The sequence below is a fragment of the Polypterus senegalus genome, chromosome 3 (genome assembly GCF_016835505.1).
Source record: "Polypterus senegalus isolate Bchr_013 chromosome 3, ASM1683550v1, whole genome shotgun sequence".
Lineage (NCBI taxonomy): Eukaryota > Metazoa > Chordata > Cladistia > Polypteriformes > Polypteridae > Polypterus > Polypterus senegalus.
The window spans coordinates 134,766,029-134,781,806 of NC_053156.1; the positions used below are offsets into that span (position 1 = coordinate 134,766,029).

Sequence of the window (15,778 nt, forward strand, 5' to 3'; positions counted from 1 at the left end):
TTCCTACCTGAGACAAGAATAATTTGAATGTTTTCGAAACATAATAACAAGAAGTAGATCATTCACAAATCCAAGTCAGAAAGACAAACATTCATTTGCATTGGCGGTTTTACCATTGCTGTACTTTCTATATGAAATTGCATTCATTTTTTAATTGAATTTCCCTTTACATTTTATTTATGAATTATTAGAAGGGGGGAGCAGGCAGAAATTCATCCCTGGTCAAAAGTCAGCTCTTTGCATAAGGCATACAAGCAGGGAAAGTTAACAGCACTAGGCAACATCACACATATTTTTCAACTCTGGAAAGAAAATGGTCAACCAATTGGAGTAGACCCTAACAATTCACAGAGTGTATGTCACTTTAGATATCAACTTAGGGTTCATGCCTTGTGGACGTGGCTGTATTAATTTATCTGCAGGTTTTTGCATACAGCAATGTTAGACTAGCAACAATTAGACTTAAGAAACCTCCATTTGTATCCTGTGTTATACTGTAGTACTTAACCTAAGGCAACAACTGGTTTCAGTCTTTTTCGTTTCATAATTTTTAAAACTTCTGTCATGTTCAAATTCAGTTTTATTGCTATATTTCACAACGTCATTGGCATACTTTTCTCACAAATGCCATCAAATCGTAAACTGTAGGAGGAAATGCTATTCAGCAAAAGGTATGAACAAGTAGGACAATACAATTAACAGTGGTCCAAACAATGCTCAAGCAGAGAAACTGTCTCAGAAATGAATAGTCTGTCTACTGAAAACATATCTTCTTGCTTTTTTATCATATACCATAGTTCTAGAAATAGGCTCCTCTGTAGTTGTGTCCAGTACAGCTCTGTTTTTGTAATATGCAATTGAATGCAGCACACATTTCCAGATGCAGCCACACAAATACTGTACATAAAACTGTAATGATCTTTGACTTTGTGTAACCCAAAATTATTTTAGTCTTTTTAAGTTTTCAGGTACACTATCCAGTACTGAACAATGATTTGTCCTCTTTGACACCCAACAGCAGACAATCAACATGTAGGTCTATCCATTATGTTTATTGTCTATGTGTGAAACATTTTATTAATTTACATTGAAATTAATTTAGCCTATATCCACCTAAAACATAACTTTCTGCAAGTGTTTCTGTAGAGATTTTGCTAACATTTTTTGCTGATCAACCTGGTTAAGTATCATCTGCACTTAATATCAATCATTAACATATAATTCAAAAAGACCACTGCACCGTGTTCTTTTTTTCTACATACTATAGTGGTGCTAATAAGCTGTATCTGCCTGGGGATGTGTCGCCAGCAGAATGGGGTGACATTACATTGTGCACTTGAGCAGCTACAGAGCCAGCTGCACGGGAGCCTATTAAAATGCAATCCTGCCAAAGTCACTTACGAATTTGATCTACAGCAGGGGTCCTCAATCACGGTCCTGGAGAGCCGCAGTGGCTGCAGGTTTTTGCTCCAACCCAGTTGCTTAATAAAAAGCACTTATTGCTAAAGTAACACTTCTGCTTCACTTTAGTGATTTTGAGCCCTCATTGCTTAATTTTGTCTTAAACAGCTATTTTAATTGCTCCTTATTATCAATAACATGCAAATGACAAGAGAGAGCAGCATTTCTCCATTTAGCTTATTTACATTTACACCTGTGTGTATTTATCTGCACTATTGGGTTTAATTAAATACTTGGAAGAAAAATGAAGAGAAAAAAGTGTAGGACTGAGAATTACTCGTCCATTTTAGCCTTCAAATCATTTGCATGATAGAAAGGGAAAGAAAATCTAGGATATGAGAATGACCTGACATAGCAGAGTTAATTTAATTTCATAGCTTGTTAGTACTTTATTGGCAAGAATTGCTTTCTAATTAAGCAACCAGGTCAGAACAAAAACCTGCAGCCACTGCGGCTCTCCAGGGGCCTCATGTATAAACGGTGCGTACGCACAGAAATGTTGCGTAAGAACTTTTCCACGTTCAAATCGCGATGTATACAACCTACACTTGGCGTAAAGCCACGCACTTTTCCACGGTACCTCATGCCTTGTCGTACGCAAGTTCTCCGCTCGGTTTTGCAAACTGGTGGCACCCAGCGTCAAAGCAATGGTACTGTTCTTGTGTGATTACTCATTATTTTCATGACGCGGCTTTATGAATACACAGAAACTAACCGCATATTGTTTATTAGTGTAATGCATCTGATTGTAATTAACTCGTAACAATATAATGGTCCAGGGAACAGCCATAGTATTCCAAATACCATAACTGCTTTAGCATTGTTACTCTCACTTCTTCTTCTTCTTTCAGCTCCTCTTGTTAGGAGTTGCCACAGCGGATCATCTTTTTCCATATTACTCTCACTGCACCACGCGGAGTATTTATATCACTGTATCTGAGTGTGAATCACAGCAGCAGCTGATCGGAAAGAGAATTATCGGTATACAGCTTCAAGGACAAGCTGTCTCAGCCACTGCAAAACGTTTAAAGCCTTTCCTGTACAGACCTCGCGGTTCAGAAACAGTTTAATCCCAAGAACTTTAAATGCAGTCAATCAAGTGCTCCTTGTAGAACAGTTTGTGCTTATAAGTACAATTACCCCACTGTAAACTTGCACTACAGTTATAATATCGCACAACCTGAGCCACTTTATAATGCGCGTATTTACATATGATGACGATATCATTTTTAAGGTGAAATACAGCAAAATATGTTTGTTAAATTATACACATAAAACTTTAACTTCATTTAAATAATCTATATTCTTCACTGGGAGTGTCGTTAAGGATAGAATAATTAAACATGTACTACGAAGATATTTCAATGTTCTTTAAACATTTTGAAGAATCGGCGCTAAGCTTACAGATGGCTTAACGTCTATTACAGAGCTGATTGTGTGGCGATCGGTTACTTGGGGAAAGAAAAGCACTGACTGCAGTGACGGCTACGCCAATATATATTGAATATAAAACAGAAAGAGAAAATAACAACACAGCTAAAAACGCAGCGACAAATTTCGGCAAAAGTTAAATGCTTGTGTCATGAGCACGAGGCGGCTATGCAGTGTCTGCAACATACGTGGCCATCCACCGTGCATGACATTGGCGGCGAAGGAGCCACCGATTCTTCCTCTGCCCAGTGCCACCACAAGCTTAGAGCCCCCTGAGTACTGCTGCAATAAATTATTTCATCAAGTGAAACACATGTTTAATAACGTGCTTTAACTCCTATCATCATGAAAATGATATCACGTATACATCTCAGTATTTTAGTTATTCAGAGAGCTGTAATATCACAAATGTAATGGATTCTGTGTCCAGTTGGAGGAAGAGAGCCGGTTTAAGAAGCAAGTAGTGATTCACACACATAGAGCACATACGAGTAGAAGATCAAATACAAAACAAAGCATTTAACGTGCTACTTTAATTACGATGTGATTTTAGAAACTGGTTAATTAAACAATTTTAAGATGAAGTTTATGATGTTCTACTTTAATGACAAAATAAACTACGTGATTAAAGTGGAAATGTCGAGATTGAAGTGGACATTTTGTGCTTTTTCCCCATCGTGTGGCTTTTTTCTCTGTACCCTAATAAGCTTTCATATGACACTCAGACAGTGGGCTTACAACTCGGCTTTCCACTGCGACTTTGATATGTGACTTCTTTTTTATTTCCGGCACTGTGCGATTTTGTGAACGTGAGGTTTCAAGATTCTCCAACACGCTATGTCACTCGATCAGCTTCCTTTTGTTGATTATACCACGGCTTATTTGAACAAATAGTATGTTTTTCCTTTGCCTCCACTTGGTATTCGCTGAAATTCTTATATTTTCCCTGTGCTTTTCCCATTGTCTTTTCACAGAAGGCTGCGCTTAAGGGTGATTTATATTGATTTGCATATTCAAATAGGCGTAATTCTGGGAGGATTTGGGGCGTTACATAATTCGCATGCACGAGCGTTAGTTTTCACGCTGATCGGGATTTATGTAGCGGAAGAACGTGGAAGCTGGCGAACGCACAGATTCCTGCATCTGGATTTTTCTGTGCGTAAGCACATTTCGGCTTTTGTGCTTACGCCATGTTATAGTGCGAGTTCTACGCACGGCGTTATACATGAGGCCCCAGGACTGGGATTGAGGACCCCTGATCTAGTGCACTAACAGGTAGCGGTTCTTCATAGGACAGTGAGCTAGCTGAAAGATCAATGAAAAACAGCAAGAGTCCATTGGCACCAGCGAGCTTCATAGCAGCACAGTGCTACATTGGTGTCAGAAATGGGATGAGGATAAAATCTACAGTACAACCTAGCATTCCATCATTCAAAGGGAAGACTTACAAACAGAGCAAGCCTGACAAAGTTGCTTATGAATTACTGTACAACTAATACAGCAACAGCTAGCCATCCTTTTTAGGATTGCAAGCTACCTAAATGGCCCAAGTAAAGAGTGACTTGGCACCTACAATATTGTCATCCTGCCTCATAGGTTATACTCGGCTGGAAAGTTCAGTTTTATTATGCATTCTTCTAATATACTGCAACACATAAAATAGAAATCTCCCACATTCAAAAATGTGTTGGATAGTTACTTTTTTATGTTAGCCTTTATAATCAGTTTCACTAACTTAACTGTGATAAAAGATGAGCTTCAAGTTACCATGGTCAATCGGTCTACTTGTTAATAAAATGCAACAACCCCGTTTTCAGAATTGTTCATAGTTTATATAGGCCTGTAAAATCAATTCAAAGCTTTGTATGCAATGTACATTATATCAAAAGATTCTTTGATTAATTAAACCTCATTTCGAATTCTATGTTAATTCATATATCTACTGATTCACTTGGACAAATTACTGCTAAGGCTAACATAAGCGGGAGTTCCTTCCTCCTGAAGTCAGAGTAGATGTGGACTGCGGAGATCGCATTCTTTTCAGAGACGAAATTCTAAACAGTTTCAAGACTGAGTAGACAGCGCTAGTACACTGTCCAAAAAACGCTCTATCAGCCCTAAGCATCATTGTATTTGTGGATTATAGTTTTAATACCATTTGTACATAACTGAACGTGTAGTTTTCAGTCAGTCACTATCCAACCCACTATATACTAATATTAAGTAACGGGGGTCCGCTGGAGCCAATCCCAGCTAGTACAGGGCGAAAGGCAGGAACAAATCCCCGGCAGACCGCATACCCACACGGGACAATTTTAGGATCGCCAGTGTACCTAACCTGCATGCCTTTGGACTGTGGGAGGAAACGTGTAGTTTTCACTTCATCGAAAAGAAGAAAACTTCCGCTCGCTCCTTTATGCGCCCTCTTCAACGTAACCTCCTTTCGCATATTCTCGCGCAGTTTGTCTCTTCAAGCTTGCCGTTGGGAAGCCGTTAAGTTTGTCCTATCTTGCTTGCCGTACCGACGGCAGCAGCTTGTATGCCGTATCATCACGACCCCGTGGGTAGAAGATGGGGTCGCGTTTTACACGAGCGTTTAGGAATTTTAATTTGGAAAACCGAGTTGTCAGAGAAATGAATAAACCAAAGCCGTCAGCTGCCCCGCGCTATCCTTCAGATAAACACCAAGTTGAGCAAAGCAGCGAAGGTGAGGCAAAGCTCCGCGGTGTCATTGAAAAACACGTGAAATCCTTGCACAGCTTTGCGGTCGCCTGCCTCACGTTCAGCTGTTGTGCAACGAAATGACACCGAATTAGCACTTGAGTGGTTTAACATTCCTGTGCAAGTGTCTGTATATTTTCCTCCGAGCGTTTAGTTGTCTACTATAAATAAAATCGGAAAACTTTTTTTGTATTCACACGTATTACAGTTGTTTAGCATAAATCCCAGAGGGCACGGGAAAAAAAATCTAAATGTTAGGTAACTTATCAACGTAAACTTTTGTTTCAGTTGCAAATTATTGGTGTTGCATTCATTGGTCTTGGTAATTTAAAATGTTCAAAGTAATATTGAGGGTTTTTTTTAATTGCCATTTTTCAGACTCTTGTTAATAAAAGATTGTGTTTAAAGTGCTAATAATAAAACTGGCATATTTTTGAAATGCACAAACTATCGTGTGTGGCGAAAAGCTTTTCTAGTAACAGAATAACCTAAAATGCATAACTATGTCTTAATTAAAAATTATTGCTTCAAAAACATTTCCAAATTGTGCAAACATAATAAGTCTCTTACTTGAAGTTAATGATACTTTTTAAAACTTTTATTAATGCAGTAAATTACTCTTTATCAAATCATAGTTGTCACCTGTTTCAGAAGTCTGCCATCCCGCGTTCTACAGTGTGTTGAAATATTTCACACATTCAGTCCAAAACCAAAGAGCTGTTCAGTGCAAGCTGTAGGATACTCAAGCTACATTCTAATGTAGAAAAACATTTAATCCATGATCTCCGTTTGAAATTATGACCTAGGCTGACAGTTTATCATTGCAATTATGACGTTTTAAAATTCTTTATTGTTATGTACCCTTTTATAGCGAGTCTCATTTCAAAGCACTTTGAGTTTTTATGACAGTCTGCACATATTAAACAGTTGGATATAAGTGATTTGCTTAGGCAGAGTCAGCCGTGATGATTTAATGTGCAACCTTGTGAAGTCGAGGCTTTATTAACTAAACCACACTCTCTGCCTTGTACTATAAATACACACAACTGTTTCCTTTCTGTAGGATGCATTTTTTCCCCTGATGCCCAACATATATATACTAATCCGTTCCAGACTCTACCGCTATAAATGAATTTCCGCGAAGTAGGATTCTTTATTTATAAATCTAATATTTTCGCAGTTAGAGCATAGAAAACCTGTTTACGACCTTCTAAATACATTTTTTAACATTATTAGAGCCCTCTAGACATGAAATAACACCCTTTAGTCAAAAGTTTAAACTGTGCTCCATGACAAGACAGAGATGACAGTTCTTTCTCACAGTTAAAAGAATGGAAGGGAGCAATGTGAAGGTAGTCTTTCAACATTTTTAGAGGAGCGTCCGTTTCCTCTGTGCAAACAGCCCTCTGCTCACACCCTCCGTCAGGAGCAGAGAATGTCGGAGAGAGTGAGAGAGACCGAGAAAAGCAAACAATCAAAAATCAATACGGGCTGTTAGAGCTTTGAAGTGTGCGGCACCACGCAGGAAGCATATCTTATAGCATTGAGGATTTTAATTAATATGTAATACATGCTCTGATTGGGTAGCTTCTCAGCCATCCGCCAATAGCGTCCCTTGTATGAAATCAACTGGGCAAACAAACTGAGGAAGCATGTACCATAAATTAAAAGACCCATTGTCTGCAGAAATCCGCGTTATATATTTAGACATGCTTACATTTAAAATCAGCGATGGAGTGAAGCCGCGAAAGTCGAAGCGCGATATAGCGAGGGATCACAGTATATATAAATATAAAATCACTGCTCCATGACACTGTCTTGGGAGCTGTCATTCTGTGTTTACTTCATACTGTGTCTGAAAGGATCACTCAGCAGAAAAACATTTTTTGTTCAGCTCTTTTTTGCACATATTTTAGCATCATATTTAAGGATAAATGGGGACACATTAATTTTTTTTGTCTATCAATCTATTGAATTTTGTATAGCTCATTTTCTATCTATCTGTCTATAAATATAGCTCTGATATTTTAAATAATTGTTTTCTACATTGCTGAAGATTAGTTCATTTAAGTGTAGTGTTTGGATAGTGTCAGGGCTGCTGTCCTGGATACAGTAGGTTCAGGCAGTTAGTGGACAGGAAATGGCATTGTAATGGAGGAAAAAAATTAATGTCACCATATAGTGTCAAACTGAAAGGCATGAGATGCAAAGGTTTGGCGTCATTAAAATAGATTGTACATGGATATTAGTGAACTTTCTATTTTTAAAGACTTTTTTTTTCATTTCCTTTTTTCATCATAGAATCTATAATCCATGATGACATCCATAAGAAAAATGACCATCTATTAAAATTATTGAAGACAATCTATGTTGACTCAAAAGATCCTACTTTAGAGGTATGTTTGGTCAAACAAATATACTATAAATGCTGTCCAGGCAGAAATAGATAAAATATGTGTCTAAAAAAGTATAATTAGAACTTTGATTTTTTTTGGTTTGTTTCATGTGATGGTTTCTTCTCCTGCACACTTTGCCTGCCCAGTCCTTGCATGTCTTCCACTGATTTTTGTCATCATAAAAGGAAGTGCGGTGACTTAAACTGTCCCCAAATCAATTAATTTTATGCAGACAGGCAAACATCCATCCTCAAAACCGTCAAGTCCATTTCAGGAATACATGCTGATTGAGCCTGTCCCAGCCAGACGGTGCGGGATTTGCCATCCCAGGGCATATTTGTGGCAGCATATCTACACTGGTGCCAAGTTAGATTTGCTGTTTAACCTGAACCTGTATGTTTTCAGGATGTGGGAGAAGAACCCATAGAGACATGCAAATAATGCCCAAGTTTTACTCCCACAATCCCCAGACATTATTATTTGACATAAATAAAGTGTTGCACTTCACAAGAAGTTCCAGTACAAATTTAAACCACCACATAAAACAGAATTACGGTAGCATACTCAAACTATTATTATCCAGTTAAGGCAATATTAGGTGCTAGGTCAGGGGTGGCAAACTCCAGGCCTGGAGTGCCGCAGTGGCTACAGGTTTTCATTCTAACTCTTTTCCTAATCAGTGATCAGTTTTCACTGCTAATTAACTTTTTCCCCATCACTTTAATAACCCTGTTAGAAGAGTGCAGCCCTCTGAAATAATTCCTTTCTTCATTAAATGACAGCCAAGCAGAAATGAGATGTGAAACAAGCTAACAGATGACCAGCTAAACTGGGACTTCAAACTCCCAACCAGTTTCACTCCAATCACTTTCTCAATGAGAAGCCAATTCTTGCTGTTAATTAAATCCGTTATTTAATTCCAAGGCTTGTTGTTGCTCTCAGTCTGCCACAGCACACATTTCGAAAACTTGTTTTTCTGTTCTTTCTAAGAGCGCCATCAAAATGTTTTGGTGACCTGAGAGATCAACCTTACCAAGACCATCAACTCTGTTTAATTTAAGATATCGTGTGTTTAATGGGCATTAGGGGAGCTGGTCATGTGGTGGCTTGTTTTGTTTATTATTCATATTATTCATTATTTGTTCATTATTCATTGTTTATTGTTCATTATTGTTTGGCTGCTAATTAAAGAAAAAGAAACAACTATGGGGCCCGAGTCATGTTAATTAAAATAAGTAATCAGCAGCAAAAACTGGTAACCAATTAAGAAGATGGTAAGAATGAAAACCAGCAGGCACTCAAGGCTTGGAGTTCACCACCCCTGTGCTAGGTAGTAACTAGTCTTGGTTATGATTCCAGTTCATCAAAGGAAACATTTTTATACACACACCCACACTCACAGTCACATAGGACCCGTTTGGAATAGCCAGTTAACCTTAACTCATCTTTGGGGATCTGGGAGGAACGTCGGAGTACCCATAGAAAACATCACACAAACATGGGAAGTATGTGCAAACGCCTTACTTTGCATTTTTCTAAGTTAAAAAATTATATTGGTTACACTGGCTTATATTATTGCTGAGACTTTTTCACAGATTTTTATATAGGGGAAAAGAGTGGAATGAGAGACTTTTTTTTTTTTTGTAAAGTGCCATCCCCTCATCTGTCTATCCATCTGCAGGAGTTGGTTGAAATACATTGATCGTTTGTTAATACTGACCTTTGTACTAAGTGAGTTTCCAAATGCATGTCCAGTTCAGGGTTGCATGGTCTTAGTAAAATTGTAATAATCATCCTTGTAAGTTTATTTTTGCAGGTTTACTTCCCTCACAGAGTTTGTTTATTTGTGAATGTGAATTTAAAAACCTGCATTTCATAGGGTCAGATCTCATGTTTTATAACAACATAAAGGAGATTGCACAAACTACTTATGTTTCAAGTTGCCATATAGTTTTTATTTTATAGGTGTAAAGCTTATTTCACACAACCAATGATACTTCTCATTGGCCAATTACAGAAGATATTTTGTCGAAGGGTTGAGTTTATTTTTCAAGTGTAAAGTAGGCTGAAAATTTAATAGAATATTGATTTTTATCCTAATAATGACAGAAGAACACTATTGAATTAACAAAGCTGCTTAAGCTTTGGGTCAGATTTACCTTTTTTGTGTTACATGCAATTTAAGAAGCAAATTAAAACTTAAATTTTAAGATATCGGTTGCTTATAGAATTATTTATTTTTATTTTATAACTTTACAAGCTCAGAGTACCGCACCCCCTTACAGATACAAATCAAAATAACATTAAATAAAAAAGAACATCATACAGAATACAAGCCCTGCCATGAGTAGGCAGGTATATGGGAGCATATACACATTATATATACTATAGAAGGGCACTAAAAACAGGAAGAAAATGGGAAAGACTAACAGCCCCAGTAAAGCGAGGCAGATAAACACACAAAAGCATATTCAGCTTTATATATTAGATCAGGTGAAACTGTGACAAACAATTTCAAATTATTTGTGAGATTTGTTATTGTTCTTGTAATCAGAATGCATAATAGTGTCTTTTAATTCTTTCTGATTTTTGCCAAGTAATACATTTTTAACTGTTATGTTCTCTGCTTATGTTTTTATTGTTTTCTATTTTGAAAACAGACTTTAGTAATTTTTTTATGAATGTGTTAAATTAATAAATTAGAAGACTGTATGTTATCAATGGCAGCATAATGGTGCAGTGGCTGGTACGAGAATTAACAGTTGTATCTAAGTGACCCTCCTTTTTAAACACAAGTCAGTCATTCAGAGCAGTACGAAGTTCCCCAGTAGCTTATGGGTACAATAGGCTTTTGGACAAAGATATTTTAATACTATATGATGTTTGTCGTCCTGAACTAGATTAAGTGGATTTGGCCATAGATTGATGGACGGATGTGTGTTTTGTATAGTACTTAAGTCATTGTACAATATTTTTTTTCACCACTGTGTAATGCATATCTGTTTACTTAATGTTTTAACCTTGTAGAAAGTATAAAAACTGTTGTCTTACCCATGCAAATATATTTTGTACATTTATCTGCTTGTTTAGAAGAGGAAACCAGATCTGCCTGTTTTGATGGAAGTGGAGCACAGACACCCTAAATTCAGTCTACCAAATGACTCTTTACAAATGTTAAATATCAAAACAATACCGAAAGGAAAATTAACTGTTGTTGAAGCTGTGATGATCCTGAATAATCACAAGAAGTCTCCAGCAACCTGGACTGTAGAAAATATTGCCCAAGAGTACTGTTTAGATTTAAATGAAACCAAGGCATTTTTAGATTTTTTCATTCCTTTTAATGTGAAAATTATACCACCCAAACAAGACAGCAAGAAAAAAATAAAAGCCACATAGCACTTGTCCACTGCCTTCAGTTATGGGCAATAATAAAAACAAATGAGTTAATATTATCAAGTCTGTCATTTTTTTTTTATTTTCTTGGAGTTTTTATATAGATACACGATTTGTTTTTTTTTGTAAAACTGTGTATGTCTGAACAGGATATATTTATCTACTGTGTATGGTATGTCTGCTAAGAATAAAGATATGAAGGTACATTTTCTTATTTGCTGTAATGTTCTTATTATTTGCTCTAATGTCCTATGTGACACTGCTGCATCATATTTATATTTCTGTATATCAGCTTAAATGGTAAATGCACGATTACTTTATCTATACTTGTGCCTAATAAAGTTGGAGAGAAATTGTCTTGTTAAGTAAAAAAGAGCAGTATTAGACTCTGTATCTTCAATAACTGCCATAGAAATTGTTTACTTTAACCAGGATTTTTACAGTCTTTTGTCATGGGATCAAGCCTATTGATTTGCAATTTTTTATGAGTGTTTTTTGTGATAATAGCATTTATTTAAATAAATGTGTATGTACACTTAGACGTACGTCTCAAAGAAATTTATAAGTGAAGATAGCTGGCAGCTTGTATGCCCAACCAGAACACATTGTGAAGGGAATTAAATGAACGCACTGAAACCACAATAAATCTGTTAAGGTTGACATGATCCAAAGCATTAAGCCACGTCTGCACCAATCTGCTTGACGATGTAGCTTGCTTACTTCAGTTGACTCAATGTGTTTTGTTTTAAATTAATTATTATTCAATTTATTCCCTTGATTCAATTTTTGGTTCATTTTACTCTGCATCAATTTGAGTATATAAGTTAATATGCACAATTTTATATTATTGTACATCACAATTAGTTGTATAGTATTGTAATATCTTCTGTTGAGTGATTTCCTACATTATCAGTAGTGTAATTTATTTGGAAGTGCTGTATAGACCATTCCATACAAATTTTTCTTACTTCATTGCTTATTTTCTGTCCATAAACCTGCTCACAATCCAGGTTGTTACTATACAGCAAGTTTCCACCAATGCCTTTACCTTATCGCTTCTTTCAGGTTTAATATTTGATAGAGAACCATATCAAATGAGTTTCCAAGTCAAACTATATCACCCATATAAATGCATATAAAATTAGACTTTTAAGAGGGAATATAGTACAGTATAATTTGTGCTCCTTTTTTAGTAGTATTTTGAAGCAGGTAAGCTGTAGTGAGTGACATATTTGCCTTAAGGTTTCCTTCAATGTAGTGTGAACTTCAGCACTAATTAATGTTGACTTTCTAGGTATGATTTTGTATTAGTAGTTATAACAGAATAAAATTATGACAGTACCTTCGACCATGCTACAGCACCAGGTTAACTCAATAATCTTTGCTAATCACAGTGAAAATTCTAATTAACTATCACATCACAGGTAAATAATAATTTCATGCAACTTGTATGTTTTTATTCTGAATATCATCAAGTCAGTCAAAATGCCAGCAGATCTAATTCAGTCAGTACTTTGAGGAGTTAAACTTGACTAGTTTATATAGTGCAGTTAAGTAGTGTTTTGATTTGGGAAAATGGTTCAAGGGGTTCTTTAGAATAAGTGGGCAAAAATCAGAGAGAAGAGGTCCGATACTTCAATAAAATTTACTTATTCAATTATAACATTTAAATACATATAATGCAGTATAATGCAGTAGCGATAGATTATAGAAATAAATATATATGCTTACAATAACATATTTAAAGAAACAAACTTGTGCTTACAGCAATATCAAAAGACACAAACTTGTGCTTATCAAAAGACCCAGAGCCATCATCCTAGACCAGTAGACTGAGGGAGCCCGCATGTCAGTCTCGTCAGAGGATCAACTCATTAGCCTACTCAAAGGTACCGGGTGGTGCGCGCATTCCCCACGGTTGAGCTTCCAAAGAAACTGAGGGCGGAACCTTCTCTTATATACTAAGGTGTCCTTGCCCAAAAGCGGCCTACGTGAAAGCAGTGCATGCAGAAGTGATCAGTTTCAGCATACCCCCTCCTTCCACGGGACACGGCGCTATTTTTTCTTCTACTCGGCCTTGAGACTAGTGCCTGATACCAGAAGACACAGTAATATGCTTACATGTGAAAAAAGCCTCTCGAAGTGAAAAACAGCTCCTTACATAGCCTTGGCTGTATCTTTAGAACATTCCCGGCTGTTTTTCCCAAAACATTAGTCTCTGTAGCTGATTCTGCGCTGAAGCGACCAACGCCCATCTGATCTCCTGATTCCCTCCCTCTCTTTATTTCACCTTTGCTTTTTACAGAGAAAAATCCTTCCATTACAAGTAGCAATTATATGTAATCCATTTAGTTTATTGTACTGTACATTCATCCTGCAGGACAATTGTTTTTTTGGGCCATCTTACGTTTATGGAAACATCAAGACATTTTACTAAGCAAAGGCAATAAAATGCATTAAACATTAATAAAAAAATATCAGAAAATACAAACTGGTGTCAAATTAAAAATATAAGGTAGGTAGCAACCAGCTAATAAAATAAGCTGAACTGCATAATCTTCAGCATTAGTGAATCCCAAGTGTAGGCTGATTTGTTACAAGTCAAGCAGAAGATAAATACGAGTTAACAATGTAGTATTTTGCAGGCACAGAGTCAAGTTTAAATCGATACACATCATGAAACAGTCCTAGATTTAGTGTGCGTTCAATTTCAGTCCATCAATTAGTGTTGTGTTTCTTGTTTCATCAGCATATATGGGTCGCTTGTAACATTTTGCTTAACTGACCAGGAGCTGCTTGTTCATGTTCAGAAGGTCATTGGACAGATAGAACACAGCGATGTGCACTTCAGAAGAGGAGCTCACACTGGTACCTGGAGATCCTGTCTAAGTGTTAATGTGGGTAGTCTACTACTGAGCATTGATGTGCTGCATTTATTTAAAGTTCACTTTTATGTAATTACTGTGAAACCATTGAAGCATCCCGAAGGCCATGTGAAGTCTTTAAATTCATCAGGTTTGCAACAGAGGTTTCCAAGTTGAGAGAAGGCATCATTGGGTTTAAAATGGACATATTGACTGTGCATGATTATTAGGATTCAATAATACTGTGGTGTTTGTTCATCCCTCCATGTTTCTCAGGGTTAGCTCTATGCATTTTCTTGGAAGTAACTGCAGCCTGGGCTTAAACACCTCAAACTTATATTTGGGAGCTGACTTAGGCCACGGATTTCATGGACAGAAAGAGAAAACTAGTGTGAACTACGTGTCCCTGCCTGGATTGTGAATGCTTAAATGACATTTTAAGTATTGGCAGGAGACAGCACAGTTAATCAAGTTATTATTTTAAATAGGTTGTGCTTGTCTGATGTTTTGACGTAGCTGAGGATCAGACCACATTTTTAGAAGTGATTAATGCAGAAATCCAGGTGATTCCAAAAGGTTAAAAACCTTTTTCTTCCTGTTATATATAAACACTAACTAGTTCAGATTCATTATTTGTAATCTTGAAATACTTGAATATTTGCTGCTCATTCCTGCAATTTTCATGCATCCATTTCGGCTCAATTGCTCTGCTTTAAATTTGTAATTTTTTGAATCAAGTCTTCATATTGTCTTTTCTCAATACATTTAATATTCTCAATCTTGCCTATTCTAGTTCACTGTCTTGGGATTGCAATTTCTCTCCCAAGCAGGAGCCAATACTGAACGTTGCCTCAAGTAAGGAAGACAGGCTGATAGACCTGACGTGTCAAGAGTAACACAGGCTCAGTGCTGCAGAGACAACAGGGACCACTAAGTGGAGCTCTGGCGTGATACACATGTACAGTATGTGGCCTTTGATTCTTAGCGCGTCTTATACGTATGCCTTGATTTGTTTTGTGGTTTTTTTAGTTTCAAATTGCAGACTTGAAATCTACCCATCTCTATCTTCCCCATCTCTGGGATTGAGGTCATCAAGGTGGTCAAAAAAACTCCTTGGTGGCAGGGCCCCGGGGGTGGATGAGATACGCCTGGAGTTTCTCAAGGCTCTGGATGTTGTAGGACTGTCTTGGTTGGCACGTCTCTGCAACATCGCATGGACATCGGGGACAGTGCCTCTGGATTGGCAGACCGGAGTGGTGGTCCTCCTCTTTAAGAAGGGGGACCGGATGGTGTGTTCCAACTACAAAGGGATCATACTCCTCAGCCTCCCTGGAAAAGTATATTCAGGGGTTCTGGAGAGGAGGGTCAGTCTGATAGTCGAACCTCGGATTCAGGAGGAACAGTGTGGTTTTCGTCCTGGTCGCGGAACAGTGGACCAGCTCTACACCCTTAGCATAGTCCTGGAGGGTGCAGGGGAGTTTGTCCAATCAGTCTACATGTGTTTTGTGG

The 15,778-nt window shown here is 37.3% G+C and overlaps 1 protein-coding gene across 1 annotated transcript; it reads left to right on the forward strand.

Annotated features, from left to right (window-relative positions):
- Positions 1–5,319: 5,319 nt before the first annotated feature.
- Positions 5,320–11,944, forward strand: ndufaf4 (NADH:ubiquinone oxidoreductase complex assembly factor 4). Its single transcript, XM_039747965.1, has 3 exons — positions 5,320–5,599; positions 7,915–8,009; positions 11,100–11,944. The coding sequence occupies exons 1-3, from the start codon at positions 5,464–5,466 to the stop codon at positions 11,406–11,408; spliced, it is 540 nt and encodes a 179-aa protein (XP_039603899.1). The 5' UTR covers positions 5,320–5,463; the 3' UTR covers positions 11,409–11,944.
- Positions 11,945–15,778: the final 3,834 nt, after the last annotated feature.